Source organism: Falco naumanni, chromosome 7 (genome assembly GCF_017639655.2).
Source record: "Falco naumanni isolate bFalNau1 chromosome 7, bFalNau1.pat, whole genome shotgun sequence".
In the NCBI taxonomy this organism is placed as follows: Eukaryota; Metazoa; Chordata; class Aves; order Falconiformes; family Falconidae; genus Falco; species Falco naumanni.
Genome location: NC_054060.1, coordinates 66,771,931 through 66,786,991, shown reverse-complemented (window position 1 = coordinate 66,786,991; position 15,061 = coordinate 66,771,931). Strand labels below are relative to the sequence as shown.

The following is a 15,061-nucleotide window of genomic DNA, read 5'->3' as shown; positions in this document are numbered from 1 at the left end:
CATTCTTTTGATTCAAAGACTGTAAGTGCAACAAAACAGATAATCGTATCAATCTGTAGGAAGATACGATGAGAACACGTCATTGTGCAGGTGATTTGGTTACTTTTTGTCTGAACTCATCATTACATTGCAATGGGGTTTCACTGTTATGCACATACTTTTCTTTCGAATTAAGGTAAAATAAAGCGTTTTATCAAATTGTATTGAAATATTTTGGGTTTAGGGAAATCCAACATAAATGTGTGTTTTTACGTAATTTTTTTTTTCCCAGGCTGGTAAGTTTTTGTGCTCAGTAACCAATTGTCTTTTACTGTTTAGGGTAGCAATCTTGATGTTATTTATGCCTCAGCCTTGTCCAACCTTTGTAACTGCTTTTGGGAAAGAATATGTGTAACACTGTTCAAAGGTTGTTAATGTTAAAGTCTTAAAAATAAAGATCGGTTGGGAGAGACTTGGGGAGTAAAAGGAAATTTCAACACGTTTATTAGGAACCAAAGCCTTACACTTAACTAGAGGAGGAATTCTGAGTTACTTTCAGGACAACAAGGGTGTAGAGCAATGTGTTTTACAGAAGCAACTGCGGCAAAGATTGTAAGAAGTGACTTTTGATCCTTATTGTTCTTCCCTCTCTTGCCTCCTCTCTGTGATACTTTCTGCTTCATTTTTGGCTGGCTTTCTGTAGTGCTGCACTGAATTGAAAAATTATAAGGTAGTTAAGGATTTTTTGGGGTAGCAGGGAAGGTACTTTAGGAATCTTGTATGTTGCAGCAGAACTGGAGAAGAACAGAATTTTATATGAGATGTCAGTACTGAGAAGGATCTTACTGTTTCAGTACTGAGATTCTGGTGCTTAAGCTTTTAATTCTGTTTATGCTAGAACATCCTAAAGGATTGCCAACTAATATCCCTATAATGTCTTTTTTTTTCATTATTTAAAATGATAGATAAATTAGACATAGGAAATTAAGTAGTTTGCTTAGTGGTCCCCAGTCAGCTATGTGTTCAGAACCTCTGAATCTGTCCCCTAATTTTACTACATGCCCTCATTTGCTTTAAAAACATCCTTGTTCTCTTAGAATAATAAAATAGATAATGTCTTCATGCCTGACAGCACTTTCAAGTATTAATCTTTAATGTAAAATTACTTGGAGAAATGTATCTATACATATAAAATTGTGTATATATGTGTGTTTCTTTCTTAATTATTTTCTATGCATATACCAAGTAGTTGTAGTTCTTTTTTTCCTGAAGATTATCAGATGTAGAAAACGGGTTCAGTCCAGATCAATAAAATTATGGTCACATCTGCCTTATCCATATTGAAATAAGTAAAAATTAACTTTCTCCATTGTGTCTCAAAGGTAATATAAGTGAGGAATTTGGCTCTTGGATTGTCTCCATCTGCACAGGCATTATAATACAATTACCTTTAATAGGAGCTGAAAAGTTGATTTTTACAAGCATATTCACAAAAAATGTTTTAGGCATCGCAGGGTTGTCTTTTGTGTCCGTAAGTCTTTGTGGATGTAGGACACCAAAGACTTATTTCTCAGGGTTGTCCTTTGGAGGAGATTTTGTACTCTGGTTAGCTCTGATGTCTAAATTAACTCATAAAACTTCTCTTCTTACCGTTCTTCCCCATAAAAGTTATATTTATAGTGTAATTGGGCAAATAGAATTTTTGCTTTTCCTCGGGAAGGAATTTACTCTGCAGGTTTATTTTTGTGTGTAACTGCATCTTGCAATTCATCGGATATGAAGCTGGTTTTTAGTACTGTGTGTGTAGTTTCCTTCTTCGCTTTATGTATTTAGTTTTTTAAAATTTTCTAGATATTCTAGAGAATTTCTAAAATCTGGCTGTTTCAGTCATCTTTTCTACTGGAAACCAGTGTACTTTATGCAGTCACCTATTTATTAGGGCTTTCAAGGCCCTTAACTATTTTCTTCATTTTTCTCTGCTATGTTTTGATGAATAGTATAAAACCCACACAATTCTAGAAATCAAAATACCAAATCTTTGCAGTTATTTCCTTGCAGATATGAATTTAGTATTAGGTCCTGAAATTAAATGATAGTTTTGGGCTTTCTGATTCCAAATTATTTCAGTAATAGAAAAGTTGCATAGGTACTGGGCTTCTTAAGGTGATGTAAGCTGATGAGTGTAGCAGAGTGGAAATGCAGAATCTGAGACTTCTATTTACTGCTTTTAAAATACTGTATGGTTCTACAACTCTGATATGTGTTTTCCATGTTCAGATAAGTGATTGCACTTAATGTAACTTAAATGTAAAAAATCAAATAGAATTATCCTTCCGTATGGTGTTTTACGGATTTGAAACTACAGCCTGGGAATGTTTTCAAATAATCCATACAGTGATTTTGTAATCTATTTTCCCATTACCATCAGATGGAACTTTTAGAAGAGAAAAACATAGTCAAGACTCAGTGTCGACAACTGGAGAAGATAAAAATTGAGTGTGATAAATTGACAGAAGAATTAACCCAAAGTGAAGAAGAAAATATAAAACTCAGGCAGAAATGTGAGTTTGTAAAAGAAGAACTGGAGAAAAAGGTAAACTTGTTTGCTTTTAGCCATGATTCGTCAGACTTTCTGCTGATAAATACCTAAAATAAGTGATAAATTATAGAAATAGATGGTAAACCTAAAATACAAAAAAATACATGTGCATATTAAAGAATATACACAGTCATACTCTAGTACACAGTTTCTATATAAATCAAAGGTGGCAAAAGTGCTTTGGCTGGCACATGAGTTGTAGCCCTCCAAAGATTTGTTAATACTATTTAGGAGTAGAAATAAAGTCCTGTTGCCTGCCCTGTTTCTAATGTAGGTAACCAACAAATGTTTAACGAAACACTTCTAGTTTCCTTCACATTTTCTTACAGTTGCAGTGTAATTATTCATAATTTGGAGCTAATTTGAAGTAGATAAACAATGTATGCATGGTAAAAGAAATTCTAAATAACTTGATGACAATTATTTTCTGCTTGAATGTTTAAAACACAGCAGCTTTTTTTAGGATGTTCACATCCCTTTCTTGTTCTGGCATTGTATTTCTAGAGATGGACATTGTCTGCCAGCCCCATTCTTGTTCCCTAGTGTTCTGGTTATTGCTATTTAGTATCAATACTAATTTGCAGTCTCACAACCTGGAGTTGTCAACCTTTCTTTTCAAAAAATCTAGTGATAAATGCAAAGTTGCTAAATAATTATATTTTGTAACTCCTCTTTGTTTTCTCGAGTTCTACTTTTTTTCCGTGACTGATTCCACAGCATTGCTTTTTGATGTTTTTCTTCACATGAATGTGTTTTACATTGTGCTGTTTTTATATCTTAAATTTCTCTTCCTGCAACACTGTGAATTTAGATAAGTATTTCTGTATATGGAGAAGTTTTACCTTCTGCAGTGTAGAGCACATACCTGTCAGTATTTGATTAATTGATATTAAGAGAACATTGAAAATGATTGCCTCTAATCTTTGACAAGTGTGATTTCCTAGATTAAAATTGAAGAAAACAAAAAATTGTACATCCTACAGTAAATTGCTTATACATTTTTCGTGATAGCCTTGTCTTTAAAAAATAGATATTTTAGCCTCTAGCTGGAAGATTCTTGCTCTTCTATGTCAATTTAGTAATTTCTTATTCTTGTGAAAAGAAATTTTTAATATAGGCATTTATATTAACATGAGATAAGAGGTTTGTTCGTTCATTTCACATGGACTGCTGAATACTTGTCAGATAATTCTTCATGAGCTCAATAGTTTCAAACTATTTAAATCCAGTAAGAAGCCCATCGATGTTGTAGATCTTTTGTGGCTTTTCAAGTTTTTCAATTTAATTTTCAATTTGTATTTTGTTGCTATAAATGAAGTATACAACATCATTTAGGTGTTGAGCTTAAAATCCATCAGGCTTATTTTGAATGTAGGTAAAGTGACTGGAAATGCTGTTAGCTCCTTTTGTCATACTGCTTTTGTTTTCAGCATATACCGACTCCAGTCAGTATGCTGTGACTACTAGTGGTCAGAGAAAAATGCTGGGGTGGGGTGTTTTTGTGCTTTTTTTGTTTGTTTGTTTTTTTCCCAAGTATGGAGTAAAAAAAGTGTTAAACCTGACATTTTTCTTAGCTTAAGCTAACATGAAGTGCTTTATACTAATAAAAAATAGCTTAAACGAAGATTCAGACTGTGAGGTTTTTTCTTAGGTTGGGATTTTAGCACTATATCTGTTATTAAGGAAATGTGGTTGTAGGAGTGTACATAGTCTTCTGTAGTCAGTTGTAAACTAGCTCCAACCTTACCTAATACTGGGAAGATACAGTTTTAAGGCTGAGATGATCTTTTGTCTCTAAGCTGAAAGAAGCTTTTAAGTGCATGATCTTGTGGTCTCAACCTTTGAAGGTAAATGCAGATGGAGAGTTCTACTTGATTGCGTTAATCAGTTAAGAGAATTCTTACTGTTGTGGTTTTATTGTGAATTATCAGAAGGGATGCTAGGATGGGAGAAATTAGGAGATTTCTCAAGAGGTAATATCATATTAGCTGTCATATTGTGGTATTGCAGAAGCCTATTGTGTTACAAAAGAATTCTCTCTTTTCCTTTTCCACTCTTTGTATACATCTAATGTCATTCTGTCCTTATGGAGAATTATAATTCAGAGAAACAAGGGTATTACAGAAAGCTTGGTTTTTAATATTAATCGAAGATAAAGGGACAGACAGTAATGGTAAAATTTTCTGTTTCTTTTCCTTTCTTTCTGTGCACTTCTGAGTCATTAGTGACTTCATTTCTCCTGTAGGCTCTGAAAGTAGAATGTTGAGGAATGTTGGCACGCTCAGAAAATCAAGCAGATGAAAAATAAAGGAAAAAATACTGAGTTATATACTGTTTTAGTCATGGTCTTTGGGAGTGAACTTTGGCATGTGATGGACTGCATTCAGTGAAAAATAAGACAGAATAGAATACTGACACGGGAAGCATATATAATGCAATCTCATTACCTTCAGAATACTGATCTAGATCAGAACTGCTATTTCAACTCCCATATGGGTAATGCAGAAATACTGGAACCTGTGCATATTAAAAATTCTTGTGATTCCTTCAGTTTGAAGTAGCTACTGTCTAACTCAAGTATTTTTTATGAATTAAAAGAAAAAAAATCAGGCTGTTTGAGGTATGGCTTTTTCACATTTGAAGGGTCACCTATATTAAAAAACCCACCCATTTTGCTAATAGACGTAACACCTAGACATAAAAGTGGCTGTAGCAAAGTGGGTGTCAGTCTCTTCTCCCAAGTAGCAAGTGACAGGACAAGAGGAAACGGCCTCAGGTTGTACCGGGGCAGTTTAGATGAGATAGTGGGGAAAAAATCCTTCACTGAAAGGGTGGTCAAGCACTGGGACAGGCTGCCCAAGGCGGTGGTGGGGTCACTATCCCTGGGGGTGTTTAAAAGATGTGTAGATGTGGCGCTTACGGACATGGTTTAGTGGTGGACTTGGCAGTGCTGGGTTAGCAGTTGGACTTGACCTTTGCCAACCTAAATGATTCATTCTACGATTCCATATGTCCCATTGACAGAACTCGTATGTTAGAAATTACCTGGCACCACAGTGGTGGCTCATGAGAGCAGTATATGAAGATTTACAATAAATACAGTTTAAACAGTTGCACCTTGTCATTGCAGGTTCATAATTAATAAACTTTCAAAATTATTATTCTTCCTTTTCTCATCATTCTGAGTGTACTTGCAGATACTGAAGTATGCCTGTAAAGTGTCTACCTTTTGCTGCATTACATCCTCCTGATCTCAGCAGCAAACAGGTGTGAACCAATTTCACTTCTTCTCACAAGATAGTTTTGTTATATTAATTAAAATGCATAATTTAATATATTGTATAACAAAATTGCTGCTGGGTTCAGTTTTATGTGGTGGCTCTATTACAGATATAACAAAAGAGAATCTGAATTTTAAAAAGATCTGTAACATTTAATAATCTTTCTGACATTGGAAATAAATGCTTTTCTTAGTGCCAGTTGCTCAGATATTCTTTGAATACTTCACCTTTGCAAACACACTGGCTGGCAATACAGGTTTCCTACAGGGGTCTCTTTGTAATGGCAGAGATTAGATGCCTGTAACGGTTCAGGGTAAAAGATACTAAGGGGAGTATTTGTGGTGGGACCTCCTCCTATTCGTGAAACAGAGATTTCTAATAGAATGTCTGGTTTTGACTCTGAAAATAGTCTCTGTGATTGTTGGGTTTGCAATTGGTAGCAGTTTCTTCATAACTGATATACAGGAGAGTAAGGAGAATCAAGAGAGGAACTTACGAATAGTGCTTAGGAGGTATTATTTTCCATGGCAAGGAACTGAACTCAGTGCATGAGTGAGTATGGTGTGTTTGAAAGAGATATTGCTAATGATGTATGTTATATCATTAATGCAATAATTTTTTGTGTTATTTTCACTCACTCCAGGATAAGCAGATCAGTAACGAAGAAGATCATTTGAGAAGGCTGGATGAGGCCAGACTACAGTTTAAGGACCAGCTGCGTCACTTAGAAATAGAACAGGAATCCATTCTCACCATGATAGGAGGTGAAATTGATGCTGCTTGTGAGACTTTTTCTCGGGACTCCATGGAGAAATTCAAAGTAATTCTAACTTCTAAGTATTCTGTCGATTTTGTTATTTTGTTAATGAGTGTTTGCGGGAGAACTTGTATGTATTGTTGTCTCCTGTCACTTAATTGGTATAAACAACTTATGGACAACAGGATTATGGATATTTAGCTGGTACAGATGTATATTGCTAAGTATTAGAGTGGGATACTCTGAAGATCTCCTCACATGTTAATCGTTACTGCTTTCTTTTGCCATTTTTTTTTTTGGTGAGAAATAGATCTTCTTTTGTTTACTTGTATGAAAGGACCTTACATCAGCCAGAATTTTGAAGCAGGTTTTCCTAGGCCACCTCTTAGAGGTGGGAAGTCCTCAAGAAAGACCTAAAAGGCTCTTAAAATTGGGGAAAAATAGAAGAAAGGTTTTATTAAAATTCACTTAAATGCTTTGTTTTTAAAGTAAATGCTTGAAGCGAAAAGAGTTTACAACGCCCTCTTTTGTGGAGCGGGTCCTTATATCCAGAAAACTCAGACTCAAAGTTTCAAGAAACTTGTAGCTTGCTTGCTGTAACTTTTTTTTTTTTTCATTCTTTTACTACTACTTCTGCAACCCTTGTCTCTCATTAGCCTTTTTCCTGAGCCCTCTCACTTGCTCCCCAGGGGCAGAACCCTCTCTTCCTCCCTCCATATGATTCTACATGACTAAACCTCTTAAACTGACATTGTACGCAGCTGAGAATAAGGAACACAAACAGTCTGACTGAGCTTGTGGCCGTACTCACTGGCTTTATGGGCACTTAAAAGTGCCTGATGTGGTGGCTTTTAGCCTTAGCTGTGACCATAGAGCATGCTAAGATTTTGCCTTTTTTGTCTTGCTATTTAAACAGTGTGCTTTCCGCTCTGCGGTTCTTGGTTACTTGATTAGGCTGTGCTGCTTTTGAAATAGAAAATTTTCCACATTGACACTGAAAATCTGTTATATTTTTAATATTTTGTCTTTGTTTTAGTTTCTCTTTTAAGTTTATCTCCTCACCTGTTTTGTTTAAAGGTGGGGAGAGAAGTCACTTCATTTCAACCTTGTAGTATGGTTGTGTCTTTTTCTTCACTTATCTATGGGGTTGGTATGTTGCAGCCCACAAAAAGCTGAGAATTCTAAGGAAATATATCTGACAAACAAGCTTTCTCCTCTCTATCCTAACAGATAAGTCTTTTTTTATTAAGTCTTTGTGATCTGCTATAGTTGCCAGGTATTTGGTCATCAAACCATGCCTTCTTGGACTTCCTTCCCACCTCCTGCAGAGTTCTTGTCTTCTGTATAAAGTTTTGCTGATCTCTGCTTTCACAATTCTCTTTATTTATCCCCTTTAGCTGTTTATCACTGGCAAAGTTAAAACAAATTTGAATCTGATTTTTTTGACTAGACAGCTAACGTGAAAACAAATGTTATACATTTTTGTGGTTCCTGATCTGAATATTTATTTTTTTTTTCTAAAGGTAAGGAGTTTCCTTTGTTATATTGTTCCTTTGCCCAGTACTTTAGGTATTGCCAAGGTTTCTAGAAGTTTTCAGACAAGCTCTTTTACTTCAAGAAGTTGCCACTGCAGCTGAGGTGGAGCAGTGGGGAATTTGATGGATAAATAGCTGTGTTCAGACAACTTAAACACCAGGCTTAATCTTCCCAGATGGAAATGTACTGGATTTTTTTATAACCACTGCATCCTGGTGTTCTAAGCAAAGAATTCCACAATGTATTCTTCAAATTTATTTTTCCAATTAGTCTTTTCTTACAAGAAATCTTACGCTTTCAATAACTACACTATTCATGCTTAAGCTATCACCTGAATACTGCCTTCTTTGAATGTGGTTGCACAGAATGAGGTTTGCTGCCATGGAAGTCTCAACTTTCAGGTAGGCAGTGCTTGGTGAACTCATGGTCAACATGCCTACTAAAGCCTTTCTTTTCAGCTGTGTCCTTACGTGGTGATAACTGCCACTTAAAACGTGTATGTACGTAATTAGATGGTGCTGTTAACTACACTGAACCAACAGCACTTAATAAAGCCCATAGAAATACCTCTTAAAGAAATACTCTAGTCACAAAAATTATTGGACCAGGACTAAAAATATATGAAGACTCACTGAATTGCAAAATGTGGTAAATTAAAAACACCCCCCCACCCCACCCCCAAACCTTTAAATTGGAGAAAGGCACAATGTAATGATCATGGGATAGGATTGCAGGAGATAAAGGATGAGCTGGACATAAGGTTAATAGTTTACTCTATTTTAAAAAAAATTCAGTTGAGAACTGTTTGAGACTTTTTTTCCCCCTTGTGTATCAACTCATACAGTGGAAAAGAAAAATCCATTATCACCAACTTTTTTTATAAGTAATGTGAAAAGCATGTGTAGAAGTACCTGTAAAACAAGTTTAACATAATTCCGTTTGAATACAGGAAAGATGCTGAAGTACTAATGAAGCATTTCAGCACATTTATCTTCTTTTTATCCACTTAACGAAGATGATAATTTTCTTTTTATGCCTATCAGATATTCAAAGCAAGTGCTTTGTCTTTTTCATGAAAACACTAAGGCCATCATCATGAGGCATAATGTAAAGATTTTGGGCGTTTGTCCTTTTTAATTTTTTGATAAGACATTCATGTTGCATTTCTGTGGATATAGTGGTAACAATTTTAATGACTAACAACAATTGATTCTTCTAGTTCTTGTTTACGTGCAGCTACTATTCTGCTGCATGGAGGAAAACCAGTTGAATGACTTTGAAGTTTGTCTTTTCTTAAGAAATAGAAATTTTAAATTAGAGTTTGGTTGCATTGTTTGGAAATATTATGATATTTGCAAAAAAGGATATAGTTTCAAACAGAGTACACACCTTGGATGCAGAGATGTGTTCTGGGGGTGTTTGAAACACATAATCGTAGTGATTTTTGGGAGAAGACTGCAGATTATTATTGTTGCAACCGAAGCTGTATCTTTAAACAAAATTTGTATTGGTGAGTTTCAATAATTTGCTTTCAAATGTGACTAATTCACAGTTAATAGTTCTATTAAACCATTTACGGATGCAATTTCCAAGCTGGATTTTTAGCAAAGAATAATTATTTGATGAATTTCCAGTAAGCAGGAAAGATGATCTCTCCTTTGTGTCTACTCCCCATTTTTATGCCTATTTCTTTCTCCTCTACTATTCCATAGGCAATATCACTTACACCAATGGTGCTGAATGATCCTCATCGCTGGTTAGCAGAAACAAAGGTAATAGTCAAACTGAAATGTACTGAATAAGCTAATGTCAAACATTTATAATCATTCAGTTGAAAATGTGTTTGAAAAGGCACTTCAAGGGAAAAAAGAAAAATACAAAAGCATTTCTTTGGCAATAATTCTGGTATTCCCAGACTTTTATTTCAAGTGATGGAATAATTTTTCAAACTTTGCTATCGACAAGAAATAGTTGTGTCTATAGCAAAATAAATAGCAATTCTGTTTTTTACAAAAAATGCATTGAAGTAACTGCAGTGATAGCCTTTAAATCTGGTTCAATTCTTCTGAGATGAGAAAAACATGGGAACGTAGTTAGCAGGTGAAGTTTCTCTTACAAGTTTATAACAAGGCAGGAAATTGTTTTAAGTAAGGCTGTTATTTATGAAATTTAAAGGATATTAGGTTGGATTCTCAGAAAATGAACTATTTCCCTTCCCCCTTTAAGTTTTTGAATTCTGTAATGTGAGTGCACACATACATGAAAACTTCTTCAAAGTGATGACTGGTAACTTATAAACCCTCCCTTCCATTTTTCAGCTTTCCTCCAGCTCCCCCAACTCACATGCATAAACACATTTCTCATCCAATATCTTTGACAAGGAGTAAGTCTCTTGTGATCAAAGGAGATCACAAGAAACTGTAGAAGACATGAATATTTTTTTTCTTCATGTAAAAAGGTCAAAGCCACAAGAGAATTGACTTAAGGATAAAATGCAGCTGTGTGCATGCAAGATAATTTAAGGTTATTGATGATGTATGATCTATGTAAGACTTGTAGACTAAGAAAGACTGACACTATAGATAGCAGAGATAAGACCTGAATTAAAGCAGAAATGTTATGCAGGAAGTATTTTCTTTATTTAAAAAAGTGACACTGACATTATTAAAAAAAACTTTCAAAGAGCACCTAATAACCATTTGCATACATTTCTCACTTAAGTGTCTTTAGTTACTCGAGGAAAGTCTAATATGAACAACTACTTAAAATCACGTGTGCTGCCACCCCCCACTTTTTTCCCTTCTGTTTTAAATGGGTTGTGTGAAAGCATTTTCTTTTACCACTTCTAGATTTACTATACTGACCGTGACATATCTTATGAGCTCTCTTTCCTGTTTTCCTCTGCACAAACCTTAAATATTAACTTTTGCTAACCAGAAAGGATTGATGTCACTTTTTTTTTTTACATGGATAAATGCTTTAAATTCTGTCAACATAGAAGAGAGAAAGGTATTCTGAAAGGAAAGAGTATCTCTTGGTGTCGATGTATGCACTAATTCAATGTGAATTTCCATACCTACCCTAGAAAATTCATGCTCCTGAGTAAAAACAAAATAAATCTGTGTATAGCTTCTTCACATATCATTATCAACTAAAGCGTATCTGTCTTTTGAGACTCCTTGAAGGTCAATGTGTGTTCTCTTAATATATCTAAATGTCCCCTTTTATCAGTAGTATCATTCAGTAATAGGTACAAATGAGTAATCTGTGACTCCAAAGATAATTTGATCATTTAACATTTGTCCTCTTATTTTGATTAGAATTCTTTACTTTTTATTGTCCCATTCTTTTTAATGTAGACTAAGCTTCAGTGGCTGTGTGAGGAGGTAAAGGAGAGAGAAAGTAAGGAAAAAAAGCTGCGATGCTACTTACTGCAGAGCCGAGAACAGCTCAAGCAGTTTACACAGATGAAGGAGGCTGAACATCAGTCTCTCTTTAAACAGATAAAAAAGCAAGAAAAACTTTTGGAAGAAGTTCACAGAGAAAAAAGAGGTATGTTGCTGGTTCCATTTTTGTTAATAAAAGGGAGAATGAATTTTAAAATTCTACTTATAATTCCTGTGGTGTATTCAGATGTGTTTTATCAACTCGTTATTTGGTAACAAACTCTTAATTTGGTAACATGCTAATGATAACGAAGAAAACGGGTTTTTTGTTTTCTCTTGCTGACAAAAAAGGCAAATGGAATCAACTACAGTTCAACCCAGTACAATGGCCGAGTAACACATGAGTTTGCAACACGGACGAAGTATATGGAAGTTATTTTTCAACTGTACCATCTGAGGCATTCCACAAGCCGGGCAAAGAGGAATTATATAAGAGTCTGAGGCAGCATTGGTAATGCTGCTTTTATCTGTCAAAAAGAAAGAGCCCAAAGCAGTGCCAAGTCCTGTGCAGTTACTCCTTTTTGCTTCAATTTTATGTACAAAGAACTTTGGCAAATTTTCTTCTCATCCCTTCTGTGTTGCAAAAATGAAGACAGACAAGCTTTGGTTCTAACTCAAATGAATGGCATTGTATCTGGAATACCACATATGCATAATTCTCTCCCTCTTTTGACATGTGATTTTCACTCTGAGCTGGTGTGTGCCAGACTTGGTGCTAGCATACATACCATCCATGCTTGTCATGAAGGGGAAATACTAATCAGATTTTACTGGGTGGTGTAATTGTTCTCATAGGGGTGGACCTTGCTGTCCCCAGCCAAGAGCAGTCTTGTAGTCTCAGTTCAGGTACTTGTAGTTTAGTACTTCATAGTTTCTTGAAGATCAGCTTTGAGCGGAATGCTTTTAGGAGTAGAGAAACATGCTTTCATCATAAGCTTATTATTCTGGAGTCTCAGGAAGAAAGGAATATCTTAGTCTTTCATTATTCTGCTTTTTGCCTGTGTACAAGCTCATTTATATTGTTACTTGTAGCTTAAATTAACACATTATTTCAATTGAGAGTATATAGTAAACCCAGAGCATTACAGCAAACTTGGAACATAAACAATTTACAGTGCATCTTTATTTTCACCCTTAAAACCAGATATGTTTTTTTCTGCTGTCTGAAATCAATACTTTTGTTGCTATAAACAATGTTGGAGTGGATCTTGTTAAATCCAAACTTAGGTGAAGTGTAAAATTTTGAAGTGTTGGCTTGGAGACTTGATACTGGTCAGGCAGAATCTGTGCATGTTGTTTGAGTCGAGTCACTAGCATTTACAGTATGTTCATAATTTATTTGTGAAGTGTTATCTTCAAAGGTGTATCTTATTTACTGTCATTACTACTTGCGGAAGACAACTCTGCACCTTTACCTTCCTGATGTTTAGAAGCTTGCTTTAGTTTCCAAGAGGAGGGCCACAGAAATGCTCAGAGGGCTGAAGAGCCTCATCTATGCAGACGGGCTGAGAGAGTTGGGGTTGCTCAGCCTGGAGAAGGGAAGGCTCCGGGGAGACCTTACAGCAGCCCTTTGATACTTAAAGGGGGCTTGTAAGAAAGATGGAGACAGACTTTAGTAGGGCTGTAGCAATAGGACAAGGGGTAATGGCTTTAATCTGAAAGAGGGCAGTTTTAGATTATATACTAGGAAGAAATTCTTGACTGTGAGGGTGGTGAGACACTGGAACAGGTTGCCCAGAGAAGCTGTGGATGCCCCATCCCTGGAAGTGTTGAAGGCCAGGTGAGACAGGATTCTGAGCTGAAGGTGTCCCTGCTCATTGCAGGGGCCTTGGACTAGGTGACCTTTAAAGGTCCCTTCCAACCCAAACCATTCTATGATTCTGCAATATTCCCATAACAGTAATAATTGGTGGTAACTTTCTAGTTATTATTGTTTAAAAGCATAATATAGCTTTTAGAATATAGGTCTAATAAAAAGGATAACATAGCTAGTGTCAAGAAGAGGTCGAATAAAAAGGATAACATAGCTAGTGTCAAGAATTAAGTAACCAAAGGAAATGGAGTCGGAAGTTTTTGTATGAGAACAGAGGAGGGAGGAAATGTTGTATGAGGTTAATTCTTGATTTTAAGGCTCAATGTTATCTCAAGACCTGCACTAAGCATTTTGGGAATTTTAATTCTCTAGTGCGTGCACGCCATGTGTATGCTTGCTCATACTCTTCCTTGAAGTTACTGTCCCAGCAGAAGAGCAAATTTTTTAATACTTCAGGAAAGTGTGGATAGCTGGGAGTCTTAGGTAGAGCTAGAAGGAATATGACATCAAAGGAAAAAGAGATAAGTGAATGCATGAAAATGATCACTGAGAAAGCAAGCTAATTGACACAGGGTCCAGGGATCAGAATTTCCATTTGAAATAGTGTCTTTGGTTTCACCTCTTTCACATAAAATTTTGTTGGGGGATCTAGTTAAGCCTGAAAAAATGGAAGGCTGCATGGTGAGGAAATTGTATACTGATATCTGTAAGAGCTATGGAGGAGAATAAAGTACTTGTACTGAAAGTTTGCATGTAGCTAAACCTTGACAACTATTAATATGCCTTATGGGTTGATACAGTCTATAAATAGGGCTGACTGTCATCTGGTCTGCATCTTTTTATGTAATATGCTGGACTACTCTTTACATATCTCACTGTTGTGGTATGATCTTTTTTTGTATTCTGTTACCTCAATTTCCAAAGGAAGGTGTCACCTCTCAGGTTTTCTTCTATCGTGTTTTTTTAAAAATCTCTTTTCTTGTCTTTATTCAGGACTCGGTGCTCATGATTTTTTTTTTTTTGTCAGACAGAATGAGTACTCTTCAATAATTTTGTTTAGTAGCTATTTTGTATTTAGATTGATGTAGACTCAGATGAGAGTAAATTTAAGTGTAGTTATAGCTTCTGGTAGCTGACAATTATTGTTGAAAATATTTTGTGAAATATAGTAACAAAACCAAAACAATAGCAGAACAACAATAGCCATAAAAAAAGCATTTTTGTATTTTGTAGAACAATGCAGGTTATTTGGTTTACAAGAATAGTAAGATCCTGTCAAGATTTTCTTCTTCCACTTACAAAGAACTTCGAAAGAGAACATGCTCTGAAGTTTCAAATTTTAATGTTTCTATTGTTAGCCTTCATTTGTTTAAAATGATACTACCAAGACCCTGGTATAATATTAATAATGTATTAGTGCTCTTATATTTGAATAATTATCTACTAAGATGATCTCCCTGAGAGATGCCTTTTTTAATTTAAGTGCATAGGAAATAAAGCAAACCTTATTCAGTTTTTAATGCCATTGTAGCTAATTTGGTTTAGGCTTTGTGGAAAAATTCACAGCCTGCATTTGAATTTCAAGCTATAGGCAAAGTTATCATGGGAATTATTAAACTAAAAAGAGTGGGAAGAAGTAGTGCTATTCAC

General features: G+C 35.4%; 1 protein-coding gene across 1 annotated transcript in view; it reads left to right on the top strand.

Annotated features, from left to right (window-relative positions):
• Nucleotides 1–15,061, top strand: part of CEP128 (centrosomal protein 128) — a 124,496-nt gene that overhangs the window by 50,612 nt on the left and 58,823 nt on the right. The window contains exons 15-18 of the mRNA XM_040601733.1: nt 2,408–2,572; nt 6,503–6,679; nt 9,865–9,924; nt 11,512–11,704. Coding sequence (XP_040457667.1) covers nt 2,408–2,572; nt 6,503–6,679; nt 9,865–9,924; nt 11,512–11,704 — 595 coding nt within the window. The remainder of the gene's footprint in view (nt 1–2,407; nt 2,573–6,502; nt 6,680–9,864; nt 9,925–11,511; nt 11,705–15,061) is intronic.